Genomic DNA, 20,089 nt, shown 5'->3' on the forward strand with positions numbered 1-20,089 from the left:
TGTAATTCATACCACGGTGTCCTTGATAGACGGTTGTTGCTAACAAGAAATTTAAAAGACTAATTGGGAAGTTGAAATCATCCCATCGTAAATTTTACGAGTTGGTTTGTCATTATAAAATATTCGTTTCACAGATGATAACGGATTTGTTCTTTGTATCGGTACCAAAGCTCGTTCCCTTTTCGCATATGTGACCTACCGAAGTAGATATAACACCTGGTTTGTACTAAAATGAGCAACACAACGGGTGCTAGAGGTGGAGCAAGATCTGTTTAGTTTTTATTATTCTATGTTATGTTTTAAAATGTACTATTGTTTGTCTGTCTGTTATAAGCCATGGCGTTGTCAGTTGATTTTAGATTTATATGAGTTTTAATGTCAGAAATATTCAAACATATTCAACATGTTTGTGAACTCATGCAAAGTAGGAAATATGAACCATAGATAGATATATAGGGAGATGTGGTATGAGTGCCAATGAGACTGCTCTCCATCCAGATAACTATTTATAAAAGTAAACCATTATAGGTCCAGATACGGCCTTCAACACAGAGCCTGGGCATGTCTAAATAAAGTCCAGGAACAAGAAAGACCGTTCCTGAGTATATTGAAGAGGTTCTTCATAGTTGGTATATCATTGCCTTTTTTAAATCTGTATTTTTTTATCTATTTTTCTCTATTCACTATCCTTACTGCAGTGCACATTTGCTTCATTATTCTCTATTCTGTAACACCGGAACATCATCGAAGACAAGACAAGACAGAACTGTGTGTTTTGAAAAATTCCTTATATGAATAAATCAACAAGGAACTGGTGTTTCTCTTATGTTAGTACCATACAACGTTATCAGGTGAAATTTAATAACTACCTGCAATCGGTTCCTTTACCATTATTTAATATATCCATTTATCTTAAACAAGTATTAAAGTTATTGAAAGTGTTATCTGCGATTTTTGTTTCATTCAATAAATTCTCTTTACTATCAACCTCGCTTACCCTCAAATATTTGTGTTGTGTGATAAATACAATACAAACATTGTAACGACCGTCGTTGTTTACGTTTATGTTAATGTCTAATGGTTTTTAACTTCTTTTTCATCTTCTGTGCCATCAGATCAAAAGAAAAAGATGGGTTTTTTTGGTTAAATTTTTATTGCAATTTTAAAATATAAGAGTTCTAACATTTCCCCAAATTGGTTCCCCTCTGTCAGAACTTTTGCGGAATCGACCCATTATGCGTAATTTGATAATTAATTAAATGTTCAATCCTTTAAATTGTGCCCTATTCAAATGACTGTCGGACACGCCTGGATATGACGGGTCTTATCTTGAACAACCTTTTACATATATTTAACCTTTACATTTAAACAGTTATAGTGACCGATGCTGCAGACAGAATATTTTCACTGGTGATTTAAGATGGAAGGTAGGACATTTATTTCATTTCAATTGACGAAGTGATTTTCTTTTCTCAAAATGATAATTTAAAAGTTTTTTTTTTCTTATGAAAATCACTTTTAAACGAATATTTATCAATTAGCTCGAACTAGTTTATTTATCAATTATTAATTGATTAATGTATTAATTAATTAATTTATTCATTAGTTAATTAATTAATTAATTCATAAATTCATTCATTCATTCATTCATTCATTCATTCATTCATTCATTCATTCATTCATTCATTCATTCATTCATTCATTCATTCATTCATTCATTCATTCATGCATTCATTCATTCATTTATTCATTCACTCTTTCTTTCGATCTTTCTGGGTTGTTTTCTTTCTTTTACTCTGTTTCTTTGATTCTCTCTTTTGTTTATTTCTTTTGTTCCTTTTCTGTTGTCTGTAAACTTGATTTTATTCTTTGTATATACAAATCAGAATTTGGTTACGTAATTATAGAATAGAAAAGGAGTGTAGGTATAAATAATTCTTATATATTTCGTGGGTCTGGAGCGCTTTCCGGTTTTCCGTTTTCTTTATATATTGGTATATACATGGAGAATGTGCCACAGAGACAGCAACTCGACCAAACAATTGAAAACAGCGTAAAGCCACCAATGGGTATGTCAATTCGCCATATATTTGGATATTTGACATTTAAGACGGAAAACAAAGACAATTATATTCAACATATCAATTATATATATTTCAGATATAAGGATCATTGTGGTTATGACCTTCTGTTGTTTGATAACTTTAGGTAAGTATATTGAACAGCATATTCCAGTGCATTTAACATATATACACGAAGGTTCAATTTTGTAACTATAATTTAGATACATTTTCAACATCTCATTGTGCAATAGTTAAAAAAACGTCATGAGATTGCTAATCTTAAAAAAAAATAGATCATTTTTAGCTCACCTGGCCCGAAGGGCCAAGTGAGCTTTTCTCACCACTTGGCGTCCGTCGTCCGTCGTCGTCCGTCGTCGTCCGTCGTCGTCGTCGTTAACAATTTACATTTTGAACTTCTTCTAGAGAACCACTGAATGGAATGGAACCAAACATGGCATGAATGTTCCTTATGAGGTGCTGACCAAGTGTTGTTACTTTGTAGCCGATCCATCATTCAAGATGGCCGCCAGCGGGGGACTTAGTTTAACATAGGACACTATGGGAAATGCATACAAATGACTTCTTTTAGAGAACCATTGAATGGAATGAAACCAAACATGGCATGAATGTTCCTTATGAGGTGCTGACCAAGTGTTGTTACTTTGTTGCCGATCCATCATCCAAGATGGCCGCCAGCCGGGGACTTAGTTTAACATAGGACCCTATGGGAAATGCATACAAATGACTTCTTTTAGAGAACCACTGAATGGAATAAAACCAAACATAGCATGAATTATCCTAATGGGGTGCTGACCAAGTGTTGTTACTTTGTAGCCGATCCATCATCCAAGATGGCCGCCAGCGGGGGACTTAGTTTAACATAGGACCCTATGGGAAATGCATACAAATGACTTTCTTCTAGAGAACCACTAAATGGAATGAAACCAATTGCAAACATAGCATGAATATTCATTCCTTATGGAGTGCTGACCAAGTGTTGTTACTTTGTAGCCGATCCATTATCCAAGATGGCCACCAGCGGGGACTTAGTTTAACATAGCACCCTATTGGAAATGCATACAAATGACTTCTTTTAGTGAACCACTGAATGGAATGAAACCAAACATGGCATGAATGTTCCTTATGTGGTGCTGACCAAGTGTTGTTACTTTGTAGCCGATCCATCATCAAAGATGGCCGCCAGCAGGGGACTTAGTTTAACACAGGACCCTATGGGAAATGCATACAAATGACTTCTTTTAGAGAACCACTGAATGGAATAAAACCAAACATAGCATGAATGTTCCTTATGGGGTGCTGACCAAGTGTTGTTACTTTGTAGCCGATCCATCATCCAAGATGGCCGCCAGCGGGGGACTTAGTTTAACATAGGACCCTATGGGAAATGCATACAAATGACTTCTTTTAGAGAACCACTGAATGGAATGAAACCAAACATGGCATGAATGTTCCTTATGAGGTGCTGACCAAGTGTTGTTACTTTGTTGCTGATCAAGATAGCCGCCAGCATGGGACTTAGTTTAACATAGGACCCTATGGGAAATGCATACAAATGACTTCTTTTAGAGAACCACTGAATGGAATAAAACCAAACATAGCATGAATGTTCCTTATGGGATGCTGACCAAGTGTTGGTACTTTTTAGCCGATCCATCATCCAAGATGGCCGCCAGCGGGGGACTTAGTTTAACATAGGACCCTATGGGAAATGCATACAAATGACTTCTTCTAGAGAACCACTAAATGGAATGAAACCAAACATAGCATGAATGTTCCTTATGGAGTGCTGACCAAGTGTTGTTACTTTGTAGCTGATCCATTATCCAAGAAGGCAGCCAGCGGGGGACTTAGTTTAACATAGGACCCTATTGGAAATGCATACAAATCACTTCTTCTAGTGAACCACTGAATGGAATGAAACCAAACATGGCATGAATGTTCCTTATGTGGTGCTGACCAAGTGTTGTTACTTTGTAGCTGATCCATCATCCAAGATGGCCGCCAGCGTGGGACTTAGTTTAACATAGGACCCTATAAGGAAATGCATACAAATGACTTCTTTTAGAGAACCACTGAATGGAATAAAACCAAACATTGCATGAATGTTCCTTATGAGGTGCTGACCAAGTGTTGTTACTTTGTAGCTGATCCATCATCCAAGATGGCCGCCAGCAGGGAACTTAGTTTAACATAGGACCCTATGGGAAATGCATACAAATGACTTCTTTTAGAGAACCACTGAATGGAATAAAACCAAACATGGCATGAATGTTCCTTATGAGGTGCTGACCAAGTGTTGTTACTTTGTAGCCGATCCGTCATCCAAGATGGCCGCCAGTGGGGGACTTTTGAATGAAATTAAACATGTTCCTTTTCTTATAAATGAGGTTGTGTTGTCACTTTTAGCCAAATTTTATATTTTTTTATATGATTTCAAAAACCCAAGTAGAATCAGGTGAGCGATACAGGCTCTTGAGAGCCTCTAGTTTACTTTTGCAATGACATTCATTATTACAACGTTATATTTTACATTCCAAAAGCGAAAGAGAGGCTAAAGATACAAAAGGGCCATTCAAACTCACAAGTTTAATACGAAATGAAAACACCTTGGCAAAATACAAACTTTAAGTATACTCAACGAACCATAATAACTAAAGAGCCAAAGAGTGTGAAAAACTGAAAACTGGTGACATTTGGTGATATTTGTTTTTATTTCTTTGTTATATTTGATTTTTCCTGAACAACAATATACTCAAGTAGTTTTAATTAGTGTTAGAACTATCCTTCAACTGTATTTAATACATTTATTTGTACATATCATGTAATGTTGCAAATGACCAGTTCGAATTTTACCGAGGAAAAAAAATTGTTTCAACCAAAATTTCGAATAATGGAACACATTTCACAAAAGGTCACACGGAGCAGAGTTCAACACCCATCATTGGGACAATAGTTCTAACTAAAGAATCTTCGTTGATTTCAGGAACGCAAGAAAACTTGTCAAAAGCAACAAAACCTTTAAATGCAAATCAGTCCTCTTCAGTTACTGCATCTCCTTCAAAACCGTCGACAATAACAAAACATAACCTTCAAGATAAAAGTGATACATATTTATCGACTTTATCGACATCAACTATACCTTCAACTCCCACTATGGAAACAACCAAATTGACATCTGCACCATCTGCATCGATACAACCATATACTAGCGGAGCAGGCCAAACATCGTCAAAAAAGCATACAACGATACAAACTATTACAACTAGATTGTCAAAGACAACGATAGGATATAATCAGCCTTCGACAACAAATGATACAGAAAGAACCTCTTTAGAAACTAGACCATCTACGTTATCAGTTTCATCTTCTAGTACATCACAAATACAACTTACCAGTCAATCAACAGTTATTTCTACAAATGCACCTGGTGTTTCAACAGTAGGAATAGAAACAACTGAAGAGCCAACTCAAACAAATATGTTAGTTGACACAACCCTTGACACGACACACACTGGTACAGGCAAATCAACTCAAGCGTCAGGTAAAACATCAGTATCATTTAATACAACACAGTCTACAGATACAACCACAGTGTCAACAACAAGTAAATTGCAATCAACAAGTACGAATACAGAGCCGCCACAACCACCAATAACAACAATGAAAATTGAATCTTCTAATGGAAATAAAATTTCCCCGCCATTATCATCTACTGCACGCATTGAAAAAGTTCTGAATAATTCTTCAAGTGGTATAACAACGGAAGAGCCATCCCAAAGCATGACATCTGAAAGAAACACTATTTCCTCTACAAGTGGAATTTCAACACAGTTGCCGCTACCAACAACATCCGTTGATTCAAATGTTTTAAACCATACAAGTGAAATAAAATCACTCTCTTCTTTACAAACAACATCAGTAGAAACAAATTATCATAGTTCTACAAGTGAAATCACAACACCAACCGTGAAGATAGAAACTCATAGCATAACCAGTGGAACTACTGCACAGTCACAGACGCACACCACACCAGTGGAAACAAATTATCATAGTTCTACAAGTGAAATCACAACATCAACCGTGAAGATAGAAACTCCTAGCATAACCAGTGGAACTACTGCACAGCCAAAGACGCACACCACAGCAGTGGAAACAAATAATCAGAACTCTACAAGTGGAAATACGACTGAAATTAGTTATACAAATGAAATAAAAACAACTCGATCAACAACATCCATTACACCCAGTAAATCTATTTCGCAAAGTTCATCTCCTAAGGAATCGTTATCATCAACAAATGTGAAAGCTACAAATCATCCAATTGCAACCAACGCAACGACAGTAACTACAATTTCGACAGTGCAACCAATACAGACAACACATTCTTCCTCTACTAGTCATATCACAACAGATGAAAAGACAACACTAATAACATCGTCATCCCCTAGTCAAATCACGACAGATGAAAAGACAACACTTATAACATCGTCATCTCCTAGTCATATAACAACAGATGAAAAGACAACAGCAACAAAATCTCCATCTATTAATCATATCGCGACAGATGAAAAGACAACAACAATAACACCGTCATCTACTAGTCAGATCACGACAGATGAAAAGACAACAACAACATCGTCATCTCCTAGTCATATAACAACAGATGAAAAGACAACAGCAACAAAGTCTCCATCTATTAATCATATCGCGACAGATGAAAATACAACAGCAACAACACCGTCATCGTTTAGTAATACCACGACAGATGAAAATACAACAGCAACAACACCGTCGTCTCCTAGTCATATCATAACAGATGAAAATCCAACAACAATATCATTGTCATCTCTTAGTTATATCACAACAGATGAAAAGACAACCACAATAGCAACACAATCTCCATCTTTTAGTCATATCACAACAGATAAAAAGACAACAACAATAACACCGTCATCTTTTAGTCATATCACAACAGATGAAAAGACAACAGCAACAAATTCTCCATCTATTAGTCATATCGTGATCAATGAAAATACACCAACAACAATACCGCCATCTCCTAATAATATGTTGAATGAAAAGACTACAACAACAACACCGTCATTTCCTAGTTATAACATGACCAGTGAAGGGACAACAACAGCACAACCTTTATCTACTAGTAGTATCACGAACAGTATGAAGACATCAATAACACAACCTTCATCTTCTAGTATCACCAACAGTACACAGACACCAACAACACAACCTTCATCTTCTAGTAGTATCACGAACAGAGCAAAGACAGCATCAACACAATCTACTAGTCAATCCCCAGCCAATGTTAGGATAACTATTACAAAACCAAATGCGACACCATATTCATCGACAGCAACACCTATTGCAAAAAAAGTAACAGTCGGTAAGTACCTTGTGCCTTGAAGCAATACATGTTAGACAATTTACTTTTGTTATAGAGAAACCAAAGACCAGTTGCTATTGAAACCCTGGAAATATCATTTATATACTGTTAAATGTGATTGATACAACTGATTCGAGAATTACTAATCCTTGTAGGTATCATTGACACAACATCTCAGTAGTTTGTCATGTAAATACAGATAATGTTTTATTGAAACTTGCTGTTGTGAAATTAAGAATTCATTGAGATTGAGGAACGTATGTCATTCGTGTATAACTCTGATTAGTTTCGAATGCTGCAGGATCTTTCTTTAGCACATGAGATCTTCACGGTTTTTATTGGAGGGAGAGTGGGGGTGGGGTTGGTTGGGTTCTTATCACTTAATCGTTTAGTTTTCTATAATTAGTGATTAGTAAGTGTATCAGCTTTTTGTAATTTCAATTAGGTTTTATATTGATTGATATTTGATTCTGAAAAGTTCCTTATTTCAATCAATGTCTTTTTTTGCTAGGATAAATTAATATAGTACCATACTGATACTAGTGTATTCACAAACGTCAAAATCATTCAATCGTGTAGTGAAATTAACTATTTGTGGATTCTTATAAATTCTATATCACTTTTGGACTATTTTAAATCTCTGTCTATTTCTGAAATTTATTCTTGCATACCTTCGATTTCTTAACCCTGTATGTTCACATGGCCTATGTAAAATTTTAAAATTGTTTGTATGTACATTGTACGACAAATATATGTGACGTATATTAATTTTCTGAAATAAATGAATGCGTTTGTAGATAGATGTTTTTGTATTCTGTTAAATTGTCCCTTTATAGATTTTTTTCTCGATGATGACTGCTGAACCCATATTTTGACTATTTTTTTATTGTGTCTGTTTAGTTCACACATCATTGTAAACACAACGGAATTTAATGAGACTTTCACCAAAGTGAGAGGGTTAGCGCTATAAAACCAGGTTTAATCCACCATTTTCTACATTTGAAAATGCCTGTACCAAATCAGGAATATGACAGTTCTTGTCCATTCGATTTTGATGTGTTTTGTTATTTGATTTTGCCTTGTGATTATGGACTTTCCGAATTGATTTTGAAGTTCAGTATTTTTATGATTTTTTCTTTTTTCATAAAATTAATATAATTTTACTTTACAATCATTTTGTCTATTGTATTAAATTGTAGGACCATGTAAGAAGACATTTTCTGTAGTACAAGGAAGTTGTAGAAAACCATGTGCTGGGGACAATATATCTTGTGGAAGTAGCGGGAAATGTTACATAGATGATAATAAACTATCCATATGTGTGTAAGTATTACTGATATCCACAGATATATCATAATTTTTCCAGCTTTACAAGGTCTCAGAGATGATATTCGGTGTAATAACATAAAGGCGGAAAATATCAATGGGACGATCGAAGTGAATAATTTAAAATGACCGACGAAACTTTGAAATAAACGGAAACAGATGAAAAAGTCAATTCTAATATATGATAAGGTGTTTGCCCTTTATATGGATAGTTTACTCCTTGCCGTTGCTCGTGGTAAAATATATAGCATAAAGGGCCAACCCGTAGTAAAATCAGTATAAATTCAAATCTCCATGAATTATTTTTTGAACAAATGTACATAAAACACAACATAAAAAACAAAAGACTGAACAAACACAACTCAACCAAAATTAGAGTTGATAACAGGTACCCCGGAAGATTAAGTAAATCCAGCTATACACGTGCCATCCGTTGTGTTTCAAAACAAATGTCTTTTTAAATGACATAATAATACCGTACAAGTAGGTTTTAGTAAAAGAGACCAATTGGACAAGCTGCTACATATTGGGATTGACTAACCAACTATCACCCTCAGTCCTCGTAATTAACGTTGCACTGCCTCGACGTCCTTCTAAATGACGTCTGGTCAACGCATATATTGTTAAAAACAGTGACGATGTCATAACGTCTAATAATTTCTTAATTGCTTCAATTAACAAATCCACTTTTTAAAATAGATTCTTTTTTAAAATTAGAAAACTGACGAGGGCTAAATTTTCTTTTCTTTTGCAGATGTAATACAGATGACGGATTGTTTCAATATACTGGAGATAAATGTGGCGCAAAGGAGATGAAATCAAAATACGTCATCACAATAGCTGCTGGGGGTGCGGGAGGAATAATTCTGATTGTTTTATTCATAGTTTGTGGATGTTTTTGTTGGCGACGCTCACGTGATAGAAGTTACGCGTAAGTTTCTTTTAAAACAGATTCACTTTTATTCCTTTGATAAATATGAAATTTCTTGTTTCAATTTGAAGATAGTGTTCTCATCTCAAACAAAGGGCAAATTATTTTTTGCAATTTTGAGCAGTAAAATGTGCAGTTGGTAAATGTAAATCAAGCGAATCATTATATAGATATTTGCAAGCTTGCTCATTTAGGACTGGTATCTTTTAAGAGTTTTTAAATAAAGGCAACAGTAATAAACCGCTGTTCAAAAGTCATAAATTGATTGAGAGAAAACAAATCCTGATTACAAACTAAAACCGAGGGAAACACATCAAATGTAAGATGAAAACATCGAAACAACAGAAACACTAAAGTGCAACAAAACAAACGTCAATGCAACATGAACAGAAACGAACTATGAGGTAACAGGTGTAATTTTCCTGACTTGGTACAGGACATTTTCAGAAAAAAATGGTGGTTTGAACTTGGTTTTCAAAACAGTTATCTTCTACCTCAAAGATTGTGTTACTTTTATATTACAGTAGTGAATGGGAATCTCTTAACGACTACCGTGTCTCAGGCAGGAACGTACAATACATTGATGGTTACAAAACCGATGGCACTTTTGGAAAAGGGAAAGATAACCCAGCATATGACAAATATTACAGAGAGGACGATTTCACAGAAAATGATAAAAAGGTAAAATGTTGTCAGAAGTTAAGTGCAGGCTTAAATATAGAAAAAGATAAATGCAGGTAAAACGGATGTGCGGAAAATACCAGAGGGAGGGTCCAACTCATAGATAAAAAAACAAACTGACAACGCCATGGCTTAAAAAGAAAATTTAGACAAACAGACAAATAATAGTACAAAATACACAACAAAGAAAACTAAAGACTAAGCAACACGGACCCCACTAAAAACTGGGGTTGGTTAAAAAAAAAGAAGCAGTCACAATTTAAATTAACCAAAATTTCTAAATTCAGTTTTCAAATGCATTGGAAAAAGATCATGAATGGAACGGCATAATCTTGCATAGACCCATGCACTCTTGTTTGCACAAAACTTCCCGATATAGAAAATGGATTTGTGGGACAAATCCAGTCTTATAAAAGAATGAACAGAAATGAAAACCAGTCATACAAAATAATAATTCCATCATACACTTTTTTTTGTGTTTGCGAATCAAATATGTTTTACGAAGAATAATTATGTATTGTGAGAAAAACAACTTACCCTGCTGAAAAACAGGGGAAAATGTCTACCCAAATAATGGTACACTATCAAATGATTATAAATAATGAAGGCATAATTCAAACGATGTATTGTATTTGTTTACAGGATATAGAAATTTCTCCTGACAACATTGTTAATCCATCTGAACTGTCAATGAAGGGTCCAAACGATCATGACAATCCAAGCTTTCTTTATGTAAGTATTACATTCTATGCATGTCCCAAGTCAGGAGCGTCTGGTCTTTATTAGTTTGGTATGATTTTCATTTTAGTTTCTTTTATATATTTCGGAGTTAAGTATGGCTTCAATTATCACTGAATTTGTTTAGGGCTAGCAACACTTAAAAACCGCATATTCCAAAAACCAAAATTTGAGTTAAAAAATATATTTAAAATACTAAATGAGGGATAATTTCGTCAAAGTAAAACCTCATATTGACCCCTTATTCAAAACAGTTCGAGTTTTTATAAAGGTCATTTCATAGACGTTTATCTGGTTAAAATATAGGCACTTGTAGGATTTTCAAATAAAGTGTAATATTTTTATTTCTAGAGCGACGTATGGAAACCAAGAAGTTTGCGTTTACAGCCCGATACCAGTTGAAGTAAGTACTATATATCAATGTTCTAGAATAAACCATGATAAAGCTATTTGATTAGATACAAAAGAGGGACGAAAGATACCAGAGGGACAGTCCAAATCATAGATCGAAAATAAAATGACAACGCCATGGCTAAAAATAAAAAGGAGAACAGACAAATAATAGTACCGAAGACACATCATAAAAAACTAAAAACTAAGCAACATTAATCCCACCAAAAACTGGGGGTGAACTCTGGTGCTCCGGATGGGTAGCCGATCCTGCTTCACATGTGGCACCCGTGTACAAGATATGCGACACTTAACATGGTATAGCTTACATATACTAAGCACAGTATCAAATAACATATCGAAAGAATAACAATTAATACGCGTGTATATATTTCTTAATCATAGAGAAAAAGTGGACGGATCAACAAAACTCAAAATTATAAAACAAATTATCAGAAGCCAAATAGGTAAAGACAATAACCAAATTAGTAAGATATGCACGATGCATAACATAACATATAAGTATACCTCAGTGAAACAGCAAAACAAAATTACTAGCATAACACACACAACATACTGTCTTCAAAGTAGAAAATTGTCCGAACCATCCATTTAAATAAGTTAAAACCCGTGTTGAAAAATTTGTATTTGTAAAGAAAATGACACAAACATTCGTGAACGAAATAATATCGGCAGTTATTATCTTTCGCAGACATGACCTCAAACCAGTACTATCTTTTGATTTTTATATAATGTGTTAATGTAACTATTACTGTCTCTTTAGAGGAATCCTGCCTGACGACAGAAACGACAAATAATACTCACAACTGAACAATCGTCCATTACCAGGACGATAGATTGTCCAATCATAAAATTGTTCATTGCATACATTTTTGACTGTAAATAGAAATAAAACAACATCAGCTACGCGTGGGAAAGAGGACATTTATTAACTAGCATACAGGGAGCGTTTTGCATAAATGTATAATAATCTCCTATGTTTGTGTTTGTTTCAATCTTTAGTGTCAAATTTGTTTCCTTGCCTCCATATCATACGGCTATCTCTGATTATTGTAAAACTGCTATTTGAGATATTCGAATTTTATCAAGAGGAAATATAAATGCCAGAAAGATATGACCGACAGTTCTGAATCCTAGCTTAACATCAAAGGTATCAAATTGTCTGCAACTGATGTGCATTGCGAAAAGAAATGTCTCCTCAGTGATGCTTAAAGCCAAAATATTTAAAAGTACAAAGTTCTCTTTCTAAAACCTAGTGATGTAAAAGAAAACTTTATTTATTGCATGCGTCCTTTAACAATCTTCAAGGATTTGCAGGAAAAGCAAATATGACAAGGAATCCTCTAGAATGGATTATAATAATAAAACGTTAGTATTCTAGACAAGTGAATATACCATAGACGGAAAGGTTTTAATAATTTTGGAAGGGTCTTTTAGCAGTTTTATTTTATAGTAAAGGATATAGAAATGGATGATACATGCGGTATTAGAAATCATATTCAATGACATCTGTATGGAAACTATGCTAAATAAAATTGAGAATGGAAATGAGGAATATGTCAAAGAGACAAAACCCCGACCATAGATAAAAACAACAGCAGAAGGTCACCAACAGGTCATCAATGGAGTCTACAACAAACGACTAAATATTATATCTTTACATCCCAAACGCCATACTCATTATTGTAACCCCTTATTTATAAAGTTTTCTCTCGACATTAAATTTATACAGATATGAAGCTGGAAAATAAAAAAGGTTAGCTAAATTGCAGAGAAGTTGCGAGTAAAGTGTATTTCATCTAGTAAATAAGACAACAGTAGTATACCGCTTTTCAAAACTCGTAAATCTATGGACAAAAAAACAAAATTGGGGTAACAAACAAAAGGGAGGGAAACGCATTAAATATAAGAGGAGAACAACGACACAACATTAAAATGCAACACACACAGAAACGAACTAAGCATTAGTCAACATCCGATGAGAATAACAAATATAACATCAAAACCAAATACATAAATTTGGGATAGAAAAGTACCATGACACGTAAAACAATAAAAAGGTTCAGTTAAGATGGTTAGAAATATGACGTCGCTAGTTTTTGGTGGGGTTCGTGTTGTTTATTCTTTAGTTTTCTATATTGTGTCATGTGTACTATTGTTTGTCTGTTTGTCCTTTTAGCACTGGCGTTGTCAGTTTATTTTCGATTTATGAGTTTGACTTTCCCTCTGGTATCTTTCGTCCCTCTTTTAAACTACGTGGTTCAAACGTTATAATAAAAAAAATACCAAATTGTGTTATGATTGCCAATGAGACAATCCTTCACCAGAGACCAAAGTTCGTCGAAGTATCCAACTATAGTCTGGTCAGCATAAAGTCTTTAACAATGAGCTTACCCGCAATTAAAAAGTGAAAACCAACAGCCATATTTATATACAAAACAATAAATGAAAAAGATATATAGCAACAATCAATTATCCTCTAAGATTTATCGTCCAGGTATATGAACCCATCCCGTGATCATTGTAGTTGGCAATGTTGTTGAATCTGAAACAAAATGCTCATTCTTAAAATATATTAATCACAATATATTGTGTTTATACTGAACTCCTATAATAAAATGGGGACAGAAACACTATGTCACTGCTGCTGGACGTTTCACACATCTTTTTTGCGGTAACTACCATACAAGCGAGAGGTTAAGCGCTATAAAACCAGTTTTAATTTACCATTCTCTCTAACAAAAATGTCTGTATTTTGCCATTTGATTATAGGTACTTTCCGTTTTGAATTGTCCACGGAGTTCAGTATTTTTGTGATTTTACCTTTTTTAACAGGTGTCAACAGACAAGTAGTCATCACTTTGGTGCTGACATACTGTAACAAATATCATTTATATGTACATTTTCTCTAATTAAGTTAGTTGCACACGAAATGTTCAATTATTCGAACCACTAAGGTTGTTCTTTCCATTAGGTAGTGTTTGCCATATCTGTCCTAGGCAGATAATTCGTAATTTTGGTTTCGGTTTTCAAAGCCTTTTTTTTGGCATACTGACTGGTTTACTTTGAGCATCACTTCTGTGTTTTAAATGAGCGAAATGCAGGTATGGTGTACTAATTTATAAACCTGATCTGTCTGATAAGTTTTTGTACATTTACCTTTTCCTATTTTCGATGTGTCCAGTACGATCTGACATTGTTTTCCTGAATATATGATTCTACCGTTATCTGAGCTTGGACAGAAACACTGGTAACTGTTCTGTGTATTTCTACATATACCATTGTTAATGCATGGTGAGCTCTGACATTTACCAGTGCCTATAAAGTAAAGAAAATGGGCAAGTTATTGTAGCTTTAATATAAAAAAAAGACAGTTCTATTGAACTTTCTAATAAAAACAAATTCGGCTTTTAAGCAATGATGACATGGACATCATTTATGTCATTCATACATTTTGAAAAACCACTGTCCAAACAAAGAGATTTTCTACTAAATAACTGACTTGAGAGCTGTTCCACTTCATTGTATGTTTCGTCCTATCGTCATAATTATTTTATTATTCTCTCCTGATAAAGGCAATGTAGTTAGTCAAGAAAATTATTTGTATTTGTTGTTGTCTTTTGTGCCTTTTATCAAAGTTTATTCACCCTTCACTGGTACGGTGACCTAACTTTGTCAAACTGTACGTACTTTGGTCTCTGATGGAATGGCGTCTGATAGGCAGTCATGCCACATATTCTTAATTTTATAAAGGTAATATTTGATAGATTGTAATTGAAAACCCTCCTTAAGAAGGAATGACAAAATTAATGTTATTTGAGAGTACATACACAACATGAAAATCAGATTGACAATGCTTGAAACATAATTAAAAATTTGATAATAAAATGCTAAACCACAATTAGTCCCCGGATGTGATTTTCCTTGAAAATTAGATGTGATGATGCTTGCAACAAAATTGAAAATTAGGATGACAAAATAATCGAAATCACAACAATTTCCCAGATGAGATTGTCTTACCGTGCATTGTCTGTAATGTTGTTATTTTTCGTGGTTGTGAAGTTGTTGTAGATGGTTGTGTTACTTTAATCGGCGAAGACGATGAAGCAGACGACTGCTGACTGCAGGAACCATCGGGCTGCACTGGGTGTCCAATCAACCCGAATCTCATTGATATATGATTATGAAATTTGATTGGATTTATACGCAGACATTTTACAACAAAAGGTTCGTCAAACGTATTGGTTACTTTTGTGTTTTCGTCGGAGTTGCCTGTAAAGAGCTATGAAAAATCCAAATGAATTTTAAATACACGAAGACAACTGGACTATAGATATTTTCCTGACATATATAAACCCATACTTATGGTTTTCAGTAGATAAAGGCAACAGTAATATACCGCTATTCGAAAGTCATAAATCGATTAAGAGAAAACAATTCGGGTTACAAACTAAAAGCGAGGGAAATACATCATCTATACGAGGAAAACAACGAAACCACAGAAACACTAAAGTACACAAAAAACAAACTACAATACAACACGCATAGAAACGACCTATGAGATAACAACTGCCGTTTTCCTGACTTGGTCCAGGACATTTTCCGAAACAAAATGGTGGGTTGAACCGGGTTTTGTGGCTAGCCAAACCTCCCGCTTTTATGGAAATGTTAATTATAACATTAAAATTACAACATTACATGACAGGACTACAGTTGAAAAAAATGCATGAACATACAGGACAACGAAATACACCAATAAACTATTCAATAATACATTTCGACATACTTATAGTTATCGAATGTACCAGACTTACAATTGAAGACGACTTTTTCACGATAAATAGATTAAATCTCATTTTCATATTAGAACAATTCGCCAACTATTAATTTCGTTGTTGTGCTATTGTAAAACTTATTTGTTGCTTGTCTTTAATTTTTGCTTTGTGCTTTGTTTATAGGCCTTTTTTTATGTTTCTTAGTAACATATTTGACGTGGCTCTGAACTTATACATCCCGTCATTGTACTTTGGCAAATTTGTGTATTCTTTTATTTAATGTTCGCTTATGTGTTTGGTTTAGATGTCATTTTATGCTTCTATATTACATATTTGCTCGTCTTTTTAGTGATTAAGACTAAAACACAATGTTGACTGCTGTATATTTTTTCATGTTTACCTATTATGGCTATTTGTTTTGTTCACAAATCGTTGTCAATATAATGGAATGGGATATAAATGGACTCTTACAAGTGAGAGGTTTAGCTAGCTATAAAACCAGGTTCAATTCACCATTTTCTACATAAGAAAATGCCTGTGCTAAGTCAGGTATGTGACAGAGTGGTTATTTATTCGTATGATGTGTTTGAGTTTTTGATTTTGCCATTTGATTCGGGACTTTCCACTTTGAATTTTCCTCGGAGTTCAGTATTTTTGTAATTTTACTTTTTCTAAAATATTCATATCATAAGAAAGAACGAAAACTTGGTAGAAAAAGAGGATGATTTGAAATGCTGTTAAGTCGACGAAGATATACAAATCAATGAGTTGAATAGATATAGGAAGATGTGGTGTGAGTGCCAATGAGACAACTCTCCATCCAAATAACAATTTAAAAATTAAACCATTATAGGTTAAAGTACGGCCTTCAACACGGAGCCTTGGCTCACACCGAACAACAAGCTATAAAGGGCCCCAAAATTACTAGTGTAAAACCATTCAAACGGGAAAACCAACGGTCTAATCTATATAAACAAAACGAGAAACGAGAAACACGTATATATTACATAAACAAACGACAACTACTGTACATCAGATTCCTGACTTAGGACAGGTGCAAACATTTGCAGCGAGATGTACATATAGATTGCTGCTTGTATGAACAATTAATGAATTTGATTTGTAGATTTAAGGGGAATAAATAAGTCAATCAATGACGATTGGCACCAACACAGAGAGTTATCTATGTATTCATGATGTATGTAAGAATTAAGATGAAAAAGCCCTATATGTATTATGAATCTACCTACCGCGCCGCTTTTACTATCTAGTGCCCGCCAACTGTTGCAATCATCACTATAAAGTATGCGATAAGACGCGACCCATTCCTGGCAGCAGCCATATCTACCTTGCGTAACTATGCCTGTTAAGTTGAAATTTTTCTTCATTTTTATCTAAAAGAAAAACAAAGAAATGTATTCCATATTTTTCGAAGCTAAAAGAAATAAGTGTGCAACTTGTGGTGCGCAGTTAGTACCCATATGAATTCCGAAAATTTAAGGTCAATGTAAAGTTTTAAATAATAAAAAATCAATCTTGCCCTAACGAACAGAAAAATTGTCACACATGAAATTTAAAACCATATTCGATATTTTAATGGTTCATCTATTTTTATAATTAATTGCTGATTTTGATATTCTACTTGGTAACTTTTTTCGTAATTAGATAAACGTCTTGTTTGATAAAAAACTTTTTACTCACGACCCGTGTAAACATCAACTGTTTGCAAATTAAAACATGTTTGGTGGACATTCAGAAAGACAAGGTAAGTTTTTTTTTGTATCCAATCAATGCTAACGTCTGTTTCTGCCGAATCTTGTATTACACATGTACCCAATCAAATATAATACCTCTATGAATTGGTGGAAATTATTAAAGTTAGCAGACCACGATCCCATATGTGTCACTCCATCACTGCTGCTGTACTCTTTAGAGTCAATCAGTCCCCTTGACACACTAAAATCGTGTACTGTATCACCATGGTAAAGTTCACTTGATGATCGGATGATGAAGTCATTATAATGAGTTTTTAGAATATCCGCATCACAATTACCAGCTGAATTTAAAAAAGAAAAGACGCAATAACTTATTAGAAAAAATCTTTTGTATGTTTTAACATTTTTTTTTAAATGTCGTATTTTATTTTATTCTAAGTGAAACACGACAGATGCTCAAATAAGTAACTGTCAATATTTTCTTTGTTTATTCCCTAGTGGAATCTTTTTCTTTTAAATGCTGACCATACATTAAAAAAAATAAACGAAAGTATTTTCCTTAGAAAAGCCACATTTCAATTAAAGTTGTGTCTGAAAATGTAAGGTTTAATTATTCGTATTTATGTAAATTCGCTTTCGAAAAAGTTTTAATTTGTTGATACATTTGTTTTTGGGTTAGTCATTTGAGGTACTATACAATAATTCAAATCTTACCGTTATTTTGGTCATGTGCAAGTAGAAAACGTTTGTGGAGGAATGTTTTTCTTACAGCTGTGCTAAATGTTAGAACACTAATGCAAAGTATAAATCTAACTCGTATATAATTCTGCAAAAGAACAAATGTTGGGAAAGTCATTAACAGATTATGCCCAGAGTTAATCAAGAATTATTTTCCCTATGGATTGGTTTGTGTTGTTCAGTTTTAGTTGTATATAGTTACGATTATTTATGTCATGATGTATTTTTTTGGTGGTCTTTTTGTTGTTGTAACTTTGGGTCGTTGGTTTTCTTTATAATTTCCAGGCCCGTAGCCAGGAATTTCCAAGGGGGTTATTTGGACTCATGAACTCGACTTTAACAGTCACAATTTGAACAGAACGTTCACTTTTAACAGTCACAATTTGGTTTCTGTTGGTTTCATGGGGGGGGGGGGGGGGGGAGGGGGTGTTCGTGCGAATCAGCCGAACACCCCTGGCTACGGGTATGACTACACAACTATGTACATAGTGCATTATCTCAGTTCATGAATATAAAAATCGGTAGTGACATTACTTCAATCACATAAAGAAAAGACATTACAGCTGTAGAAATATTAGTTTAAAAATTAAAAAAAAAAGCTGACAGGTTTAACTTACGTATGCTAAAATTTCAAAATATTTCTTTGTTAGAGAAACGAAATTGAAAACAAAAATGCGTTAGGTTTTCCTGGACAATCTTTTCAAAGCTTACCATAGTTAAAGTTTTGAGAGATTGTCAGCGTATATACACACACCTACGTTCTACAAATCTCTCCAGTGTTGTCATTTAGGTTTCTTATCAGGACTTACTATAGACGTCATGCATGATTTTAGATAAACTTGTAATGAAATTGGGTTATAGAAACAGAATATTATTTCAAAATAAGTACTTTAAAACTTAGGCCTAGAAAAAGAAGTTCATATGATTGCAGCAATTCTATAAAAAGTCGCCTTTCAAACTCCTCGTCCATACAAAGAATTTAAAGCAAAAGACATACACCAATAGTAATAAACCCATGAAAATTCCCCATAAAAAATGACAGGATCCAGTGTATCCATGTAAGACTCGAAATTGGTTATCTCATGTCAGGAACATTGTCGTGGCTCTTGTTTGATCTTTACTGTGTATTACGTCATGCCAAATCGGTAAAAAAATATCAACCAGACGTGAAAAATTACACACATACTATAGTAAAGTATTATAGGGTTATTGCATGCATATTGTCCCGTGTAGAATTTTATATTGCACGAGCTTACATCACTTACTTAATATATACAATTTTGAAATCT

The 20,089-nt window shown here is 34.1% G+C and overlaps 2 protein-coding genes across 2 annotated transcripts; one reads left to right on the forward strand and one right to left on the reverse strand.

Annotated features, from left to right (window-relative positions):
- The first annotated feature begins 1,371 nt into the window (after nucleotides 1–1,371).
- Nucleotides 1,372–12,601, forward strand: LOC134694745 (mucin-2-like). Its single transcript, XM_063555792.1, has 9 exons — nucleotides 1,372–1,427; nucleotides 2,161–2,208; nucleotides 5,068–7,485; nucleotides 8,685–8,808; nucleotides 9,566–9,742; nucleotides 10,267–10,423; nucleotides 11,066–11,155; nucleotides 11,513–11,564; nucleotides 12,336–12,601. Exons 1-8 carry the CDS (start codon nucleotides 1,421–1,423, stop codon nucleotides 11,561–11,563), a joined length of 3,072 nt encoding a protein of 1,023 aa, XP_063411862.1. The 5' UTR covers nucleotides 1,372–1,420; the 3' UTR covers nucleotide 11,564; nucleotides 12,336–12,601.
- Nucleotides 12,602–13,997: 1,396 nt separating this feature from the next.
- Nucleotides 13,998–19,616, reverse strand: LOC134695246 (venom prothrombin activator pseutarin-C non-catalytic subunit-like). The gene is made up of 7 exons (XM_063556464.1): nucleotides 19,512–19,616; nucleotides 18,777–18,888; nucleotides 18,198–18,403; nucleotides 17,598–17,741; nucleotides 15,593–15,854; nucleotides 14,732–14,890; nucleotides 13,998–14,117 (listed from the first exon to the last, which is right to left on the reverse strand). Exons 1-7 carry the CDS (start codon nucleotides 19,512–19,514, stop codon nucleotides 14,059–14,061), a joined length of 945 nt encoding a protein of 314 aa, XP_063412534.1. The 5' UTR covers nucleotides 19,515–19,616; the 3' UTR covers nucleotides 13,998–14,058.
- Nucleotides 19,617–20,089: the final 473 nt, after the last annotated feature.

The sequence above is a fragment of the Mytilus trossulus genome, chromosome 13, assembly GCF_036588685.1.
Source record: "Mytilus trossulus isolate FHL-02 chromosome 13, PNRI_Mtr1.1.1.hap1, whole genome shotgun sequence".
In the NCBI taxonomy this organism is placed as follows: domain Eukaryota; kingdom Metazoa; phylum Mollusca; class Bivalvia; order Mytilida; family Mytilidae; genus Mytilus; species Mytilus trossulus.